Source organism: Perca fluviatilis, chromosome 5 (assembly GCF_010015445.1).
Source record: "Perca fluviatilis chromosome 5, GENO_Pfluv_1.0, whole genome shotgun sequence".
Lineage (NCBI taxonomy): Eukaryota > Metazoa > Chordata > Actinopteri > Perciformes > Percidae > Perca > Perca fluviatilis.
The window spans coordinates 19,820,263-19,829,938 of NC_053116.1; the positions used below are offsets into that span (position 1 = coordinate 19,820,263).

General features: G+C 40.7%; 1 protein-coding gene across 1 annotated transcript; it reads right to left on the reverse strand.

Annotated features, from left to right (window-relative positions):
• Nucleotides 1–2,380: 2,380 nt before the first annotated feature.
• Nucleotides 2,381–3,391, reverse strand: ngfa (nerve growth factor a (beta polypeptide); the record flags this gene model as incomplete). Its single annotated transcript, XM_039800277.1, has 1 exon — nt 2,381–3,391. A coding segment is annotated over one exon (768 nt), but the record flags the coding sequence as incomplete, so codon positions are not given.
• Between the last annotated feature and the right edge of the window lie 6,285 nt (nt 3,392–9,676).

The window sequence follows — 9,676 nt, forward strand, 5'->3', positions numbered from 1 at the left end:
GTATAGTTTTCAGCTTCACCACAAGAGAGAAGCATATTCTTGCAAAACCTGTCCCAGACATCCACTGTGAGACTGAAAGAATTGGCGTGCCGGCAAACATGAAATGCTCTCCTTCTCGTCTTTTGCGGATATCTGTGATTGGCACAGATTCCCAGACTAACGGAGAAATAATCTGCAGTATACAGGGCAGAATTACAAACCACACAAAGACCCTGAGGGTCCCATATATATAGTGTGTTTGTTTTTGGTAATTTGATTAATTACACATTTTCCTGGGAATATGTACCATCAAAGAACAAAATCAACCCAAATCATGAGGAGAGGTGAGTGCATTATTACATTATATTACGATAAATGATATAATTACTTGTCTACTTGTCTTGAAGAGGAGCCCTGAGTCAGAATTTGCACATTTGTGTATGTTCCTAAATATATTTTTGTTTACCAAATTACCACAAAATGGGAGTCAGTAAAGGCCCACAGCAAATTTTTTGTCAATGGGGTGCTCTATATACTATACACATTGGAAATTGGCCATGTATTACAAAATACTTTTTTCTTTTTTTTGCCTTATAGTTTTATATTGTGCCAGATGAAATCTGAGCTATAGACATTCCTCTTGGTTACTCTGCACTGATCTTTATGTACAAAGTGGTAATAAATTACAGAAATAACCTGAATGAGTAAGTGGAGAAACATAGCAAATGTAGATGCTTCCATACAGGGAAAGAGGGGTTACCGAATGGTTTGATGAGCATGGAAATTATGTGAATCATATGCTCACAGCTCTTACCAATTAAGCACCTATGGGAGATTTGACAACCTTTTTTGCTTGTAAAATATTATGAGGCAAACAACTAGCAATCCTCTTTTGAGCATGTTGGGTTGTGAACAGATCTACTGAATTGTTTTCAGACTGGGTTTTACGGGCTGAAGAGGTAACTAACTAACAAGGTAACTATTTCACAAAAAGAGAAGGATTAAAGAAGAGTTAAAAAGAAAACGTTAATCCTTATTTCCTATCCTATTTCACGACCACTTAGATTTACCTTGTGACCCTTTATGGGGTCCATGTGGGTTTAGAGCGCAAATTGCAGTGCCATCTTTTAAAATTCTGCATTAATTGATTCTGGCCACTTGGGGGCGGTAAACACTATCACATATTTTAACCTCATAAAATTGATGGAGAGCTTGTTAACAAGCATGTTGAGCAGACGCTGACACAGAGCAGCATTACAATTCATTTAGAGTTGTGCAATGACAGTCCAATACTCACAATATGTGGCTCTTTAGCTGCTAAATGCTCCACAGTGTTCACCAGCTATTACCTAACTTTGTCTCTCTTCTGTTTGTACTGTACAGGTACCGCACGGTGGGTTTATTCAGAGCTTTTCACTGAAAACAGCTGCCTGTTGCATTTGGAGACAACAGTGATGAGAGTGGTGAGACTGAACCAAAACAGAAAAATTGCGGACCAAAAACAAAATAATGAGCTGAAAGATACTTAAAAAGCCACCTTGTGTTGGATGTTTATTCTCTCACTACGACCAACCTCTTTCATATTTCAACGTCAATTATTAACATGAAAATATTGATAAGAGCAGGTTTAAAGCCAAATTGTTAACATCAACACTATCTTAAACTGACACAAGAAATCAGGCAAGTACTGAGGTGTTTAATAAATAACAGCATGAACAACACAACAACAACAACAACAACAACGACAACATTAAAAGCTTAAATTCATTTTGCATATATACACATACTGTATATATTTTCATATTTGACTGTATAAACCATAAATATGACATGCAGTCCTTATAAGTTAAAACAACCAGGACTTCTCAGACTGAGGTAGGGTCAGGGGCCAAGAGGTTGGATAGATGAAGCTGTTTGTGTTTGTGTTTGTGTGTGTGTGTGTGTGTGTGTGTGTGTGTGTGTGTGTGTGTGTGTGTGTTTGGAGGTGGGGAAGAGGATTACAGTATTGGCAATAAAGCTGCAGTGGCTGTTTAGTAGAAATGTGTGTGCTTGGTTCTTCGTTAAAGGACAATTCCGGCGCAAAATGAACCTAGGGGTTAATAACATATATGTTCCGAGTCGATCTTTCTCTGGGATATGTTTTCATGCTAATCAAATGTGTCTCTAGCTTGAAACAAGCTATCGCAAACCGGTGATTAGCTGCTAACGCTAGTCGAACCACGAATGCTGTATTTGAGCTATGTTACTGGTTACTGGTTGCACTGTTCGTCGTTCGACTGGTCATGACTGTTTCCAAGATGGCGCCCGCATGTAAACATGAACGGTACTGTCTTTATAATCTATCTTTTTAATAAACTGTCTGTACACTTACAAAGTTCTCAATGCTTCGGTTTAAATGTAGGGACCCTCATTATGCTACCATTGAAGTGTGGTGATATTTTTAGCCTTGTTAGTGGTATAAAATAGCGATTCACCCTCTGCCCCGAAAGCTAGCTTTAGCAGCTTGTTTCAACCTAGAGACACATTTGATTAGCATGAAAACATATCCCAGTGAATGATCGACTCGGTACACATTTGTTATTAACCCCTAGGTTCATTTTGCGCCAGAATTGTCCTTTAAGTGGTCAGGAGTCGTCCTCCCCGGTCAGTGCCCCAGACGTCCCGCCCAAGACTTCCGGCTGAGAACACACACACATGCAGCGTTGATGCGGATGTAACGCCAGGCTGTCCGTTCCTTGAAGATGGTCAGGGCGCTTACGAATATGTGTGTGTTGGTGCAGTAGGAGTTCCAATGGCGACTGTCAATGCCGAGACAGCCCGAGTTGCCAGATCTTGGACCCTGTTTTCCACCCCGTCCCCCTGTCCGTCCCCCATTTGCAGTCCCGGAGCCTCTGTGCGTAGGGGAACGGCAGGTGGTCTCATAGAAGAACTGTCTCTTCACCACGTTGTTGATTGTAACGTTGGGCAGCACTGTCACCTCATTCTCACCCATGTCTATTGCTCGTGTCAAGTTGCCCACCCAGGTATTTATGCTTTCACATACCGAGTACTCTCCTCGGTGCATGATGCGCGATCCTGCTCTGCGCCTTACCCTCACCCCCCTTACCCCTTCAATGTCATAGCCCTCACCTTCCAGGGCATCATGTGATGGGGCCACCTCGCTGAAGACAACACGGGGCGAGGAGCGGTAACGTCTCTTGGTGAAGAGCTTGGGATCCACCACTGGGATGGAGGGATCAGGGGGGGAATCCGACATAGAGTGCCCAACGACAGGGCTCTTATCCTGGGTGTGTGAAGCTGCCCGATGGGGCCTCTTGGTCCTGTCATGGCTGGTCCTGTGATACTCCTGTGGACAATGGTGGTCCCCCGCAGCTGTCTGTTGCTGTCCTGCTCTGTGATTGGCTGCCGTCTGCTGTTTTTTTTTTTTTTTTTTCCTCCCCCCCACTTTTTTTTTTTTCTCTCTCCCCTCTTCCCTTCCCCCCTTTTTTTTTTTTTTTTTTTTTTTTTTTTAGTAGCAGAATAGGACGAACTATGGTGAATATGCCCCGCCGGATCCGAGCACAAAAGAAAGTTCAGATATTGTGCTTAATATTTAATGCTTATATTGAAAGAAATAAGAGTAAGAACACCAAACATTTTATAGAAACACAATCCAGATGCTCAAATGTGAGTTTTTATTTTATTTTTTATTTTTTACTTTTTGACCCTTTACAAAATAAGCAATTTGATGCCATTTGTTAGGGATCTGAAAACCCGAGATAGCCAGTTATCATTACTTAATGTAGAGCTGCAGAGATAGTTGTCAACTATTAAATTACTCGCCAACCATTTTGATAAAGGATAAATCGGTTTGAGTAATTTTTAATAAAAACAAGTTATAAATGATCTGATTCCAGCTTCTTAAATGCGAATATTTTCTTGTTTCTTTACTCCTCTTTGACAGTAAACTGAATATTTTGTTTTGAAAACGTCATCTTGGGTTTTGGAAAAAACTGATTGACATTTTTCACAATTTTCTGGCATTTTATAGACCAAAAAAAATTATCGATTAATTGAAAAACTAATCGACAGATTAATCGACTGTGAAAATAATTAATGAAGCAGGCAGAGCACCGAAGTCGCGGTTGTATTAGCTGATTGGCATCATTTGTTTGCAGTATGCTTCACAATAATTGGTTCATTCACACATAGTATACTAATAAGGTCCAATCATATTCATGCAGGTGTAAAGCGCGGGCATTATAGCCTGTCTGCTGGTTACATTTATGGCCGGACACAGTCCTGCTTCTCGTTTTGGATTACTTAATTAAAGAGTAAACTATCGCCAAACTCCTTGTGTCAACGGGGGTCAGCCGCTTGTCAATCAGCCGTCAGATGCCTTTTAGATCCAAGGACAGAGGTTTTCCTGTGTTTGCTGTCGGACCGACACCACTCTGTCAGGGGACTCATCGGATTTCGACTCGCCATTATGCCGGGGTCTAAGCTAAGTAGGCCTACCTGCTGCTGTACTGCTTGCGCATCCATTAATTGACAGTGACATTGCATGGGTTGGCTCAGTAGGCCTATAGGCTATGTTTGGTTGACTTTGGCTGCATTGTTGTTGTTGGCTATTTCTTCATTGTTGTTGGCTGTTGTTGAGCCTGGCTGCTGTGCTGTTGCTGTTTTAAGAGTCAATTTCTGATTTAATGAATGAATTGTTGGCCATAAATGCCAATAATGCATGCTTGCAAGTCATGTTGTGCTGCTGGTCACTCAGTTTGTTATGCTGCTGAATCTGTATTATTTGATTGCAATGTTCAGTATTCATTTGCACTTCATGTGTATTTATTTGCATTGGTATTGTGAGTGTTTTGCCTCATTAATAATGTCCAAATTTTAATACTCCTGTATGGGTTAAAATGGTTTTGGGCACATTTTCCCCTGGCGGTTTGGAGTTGTTTATTACTGTTGTATATTATTTAATGCATGCTATTTTGCTGATCACTGGAGATCCTGTCACTGCGCAGATTCTTTGAATGCTCCATCAAAGAGCAGATCCTTTTCTGCCAATTCAGTTATTCGAGTTAAGTAGGCCTACTTTGGTTGAGAAACAAATGTTTTGTCCATTTTCACCATCACAGGAACATCTCTGGTCCTTGAACATGTCTTGCTTTGCGTGTCGCTGTGGTCAATGTTTATGGTACCTGTGGAATGTATCCAGTTGAAGTGGGAGCCCCTGTGGACTCTAGAGCCAGACTCCAGTGCAGGCCGGGCCCCTCATGCCTGCCAGCTGGACCCCCTGAACAGCAGCTCTGTAACACACATGCATACGGACCAAATGCTTAATTTAATGGATTCACAATTCAGCATTTCACATGAAGTGTATTCTGTTGCGTCAATATTTTACTAAACAACATTACTGACAAGAGAAAACAAAATGGAACAAATTTTCTATCCTTGAGATTGCACATTGTACTTGTATAGCTTTCTTCTTCCACACTGACATACCATTCAGCTTTGACAAGAAGTGGTAAAATAGTGCAAGTAAAACTCTCATCTCTTCCCTGACAATTACCGCTCTCCCAGACATACACAATTTACCATTATCTGACCTTATCTCGTGCGAAGTACACACACACACTCACCATGTTTAACTCAGAGCTTAGACTTTCCATACATTGGAATGTTTGGCATTTCACACCTCATTAAATGTTTTATATACACATATATAACATAAAGCACTCCAACATGTATCATTAATGGTGGATATGAACATGAGTGCCACATGAAAATAGTGTCTTTCTTTGACTTCCATGTGCATGTAGGAATGCATTTAATGTTGTTTTTATGAATGGGTTGCATGATTAGATGCTGTGATGTGTACACTCAGACGCTGAGTTAAAACTGGGATGTCAGTATTTGTGACTTCTCTTTCACCTGCTGGTACATTGTTGGAATAGGACAAAGTTAGTAAATTAGTGTTGTAAATGTTTAGCTCAACCTGTTTAATTGTACAACCTTGTTGTGAGTGCAGAGCATCCTGGCTGGATATAGTCATGTTTGCAAAAACATTTATTTTTTATTTTTTATCTTTTGTGGGACACCGGTCTTCTAGATAAATGACTTGCATTGGAATCCTCACAGTGTAGCACATAACCAGAAGAGGTCAGTGTTGCCTGCATAGACCAGAATTCAAATACAACGGTCAGGCAACTGAGAAATGTAACTGGCCCTGTTCCCATTGGAAATGGCAACTTGGATGCATGAGAGCATTTCAGCATCTTAAATCACTTTTCAGGTATTTTCCCACAAGCTAAGCATGCTCAAGTTCTTGAGATTTCTTTTCTTTGAACCATGTTTTCTTTACTTTGTCTGTATGGCAGTGGTAAATATTGTAATGTGCACATGTATTCAAGTTCTGTATTTTAAGGAACTTGAGCATTTCTATTTAATGCCAGTTTATACTTCTTTTCAACTACCTTACTTTTACTCCACCACATTTTAAAGACAGCATTCAGCTTTTCAAATTTTTTTCATCATATGGTGAGCTTTGAAATATGATGCATTAGTCACCCAAAAGCATATAAAGCATTAGCCTCAAACAGACACAACTGCTGCTTACATGTGTATTAATCTGTCATAATAATCTAATCATACTGTATAATGCTATAAGTGACTCTAAAAGTGGCCATTCTACATAATGAGTACTTTTACCTATTGCAGATCAACTTTATGCACTTTTATTTGTGTAAAATATTGGGATCTGGTCCAAACAGGGAGTGAGTTGATTGATCCTGGCTGACGGGCCGCTTACTATTTACATGGCCCAGGGTGAGCCTGGAGGATCCTAATGTTAAAAATATGTGGCTTGTGTTTAATGCCCGTGGAGCCAGCGTAAACACTGCAGCGTAGGAGCATAGGGTCAAAGTGGTTTGGAGAGCACCTCTGACTGGGATTACTTCAGCACTGGATCAGAATCTGTCTGGCTATCCCTTCAACCCCCCTACACAAAAACTGTATTTAAAATAACAACGCATACATGCACCGCCATACAAGCTCGTGAGATGCTCCTGCAGTTTTTCTGTTTGTTTGCGCTATGGTTTTACGGTGTCTGCTCCAGTAATTGTGTACTAGTATCACGGGAAAGCTATATATTTCAGCCACATTTACAGAGTGTTGACTGGGCCTGGAATAGAAGATGTTAGATCAAATGGTGCAATGGATTTGACATGCAAGCGCACATCCTATATCAAACTGTGGGGGGAAGGCGATCCATATGGTACTGATAAAACAGGAAGTCTCTGTGAGTTCTGTGCGAGGTCCCCTGCACTTTGACATGCACAGGACAGTAAGCTGTTTTCCTCTTTAGTATCCAGGCAGAAAAATCACACACACATGGGAGATACCCTGAAGAATAAGGGAGCTTGTAGGAGACAGTCCTTCTCGCATGTTCCAACCAAATCATGACCAAGGTATTCCATCCGTTAATGATAGACAAAATATGGTTCATATTTCCAGACACTCAACATACTGTATTAATACACACTGGTATAAACAAAGCAGTTGTTGGATTTCCTTTTATGATTCATGTCTAGTACAGTTTGCACCAAGGACGATGTTTATGAGAACAGACCTTGTAAAATGGCTCTAATGAGGTTCCCTTTCTCACAAAAGGCTAATTCCCCAGCTTTGCCAAACTGTAAATCAAGACCATCTCTGTTGAGTCATCCATCACCTTCAAATGCTACAATGGCATGAGCGTTCGAGGCATCACATGGCACTACCTGGTAAACAAGATTGCCAAAGTATGTGGGAAGAAAAGATAAGTCATGCAGCTGCTGGTTTGCGACCTGGAAAACCAATTTTAGTCGGCATGAGAGGAAAACACTTCAGACGGAGACTAATTACTTAGCCCCAGGTAGTGGAGCCCAGCCACACATTTTCATGTACTGATTATGCAGTGTGAGCCAGTAACACATTTTCATTTAGTGTGCCGGTCAACAAGATGCTCCATTGCTTAGACTCTGGTATGTACAAGCTGCCAAGTTGTGGTTACAGTACAGTGTGTTGACTGTGATACAATGAGAACAAGGCATGTGGGCCAAAACATAAGCACTTTAGGAGAGCAATGCCCACCATTAATCCGAGGTTAGTTTACATTTAGCAGGGGTTTCTTCCTATCCGTGTGATGCATTAGTCATTAGGTAAAAGACCTTGTTAAAAGATGTGCAGGAGCGGCATGTCAACAGATCTCTCAAACAACCACACACCTCTCTCTCGGAGCGATGACAACCGCGTCAGATTATGAGGGGGTGAGAAAAAGAGTGACAGCTGCAGAGAGGGAGAGAAAGGAGAGGGAGAGTGGGTGATGCAGAGGAAAACCGAGAAAGGTAAACTGTGTTTCTGTGTCTCTCATCAAGTCAGTGTTAGAGCAGTTCCTCCTGCTGTCATCCACTGGAAATAATGATCGAGAGGGACGACTGCCAGGTCAACTTGCTCTTTTTTAACTTTTACTCACATCCAAATGTTTGAAGACATATTTATTTCCTCTAAAGAAATGTTTTCTAATGCTCATTAAACAATGCTTGAGAAACGCTGCGACTTATAAGGATCAGTCAAGTAAGTTTTACATTTGGACATTTCTGAATTGAAATTAAACTCTGGAGTTAAAATGGAGGGTTGCATTAGACTCCTTTATTCATTTTACAGAGACCCACTCAGAATTGAAATGACTCCATTTCCCGTCTAGCCACTGTTTCATTCACCGCTGTAATCAAAGCTTGTCATCCACGAAGACAATCCGCTCGTCACAGTTTAGACAAACCGCCTCGTGAAACTAATCCAACAGCCAAAATGCTGCCATAAATATAGTTTTTGTCACGCAAAATGATGTCATGCAGCGTCTGTTAAAAGCACAATGAAGTTACACTCTCCAAACGTTCTTGAGAGGCTGTCAGTGAGGCCAAATACTCTTGGAAACACTTAGAAAGTCTCGTATGTGGGATATACGGCACATGTCGGACAGTCATAAAATTGTAACTATAGAATAAACTTTGGAAAATACGTGCATCCAGAAAATCTGTAAAAAATGTAAAAATGCAATTCCTATAATTCTGCTTACTTTGATGTTACACAGCACCCTGGTCTATTTACATCATCGATAAAGTCAGTGGTGATGTCATTAAGATAATATATAAACTAAACCATTTGAAGATCCAGTTTTAAAAACCGTTTCTGTGCGGCCATGAACAGTGAAGCATTTTAATACAATTGCACTTTTTAAATTGAAGACAATTTGAAAACTCAAATGCAAATACACGGTTGTAAAATTGTGAAAGTCGAACCAATTTTAATGTCCATCTTGACTCACAGTACTTTCTTGTTTGGCATGGGGCATCTGAGTGTGGCTTTAAGTGAGGATGGTAAGACGAATTGTTCTATATCACATCAAAACATGGTAGATAATTAATTATTAAGCAATAACAACAACCCCTTTGGTGGTACTGTTCGGCATGTTTCTCAATCAGCCTGTAGCTTTAATGTGACAGTTGTAATGTGAGTAGTACAGCTGAGGGAGATCAGCCTCTGGCCTGTCCTTTCCCCTCGTCTTTTTGTTTAAAAGACATTTGCTGTGAGAACCAAGGCACCTGTTGTGCATCAGGGATACTTCAAACAGTAAACTCTGCTGCTCTGGCCTCAGGAAACAGGAAGCGAGTGA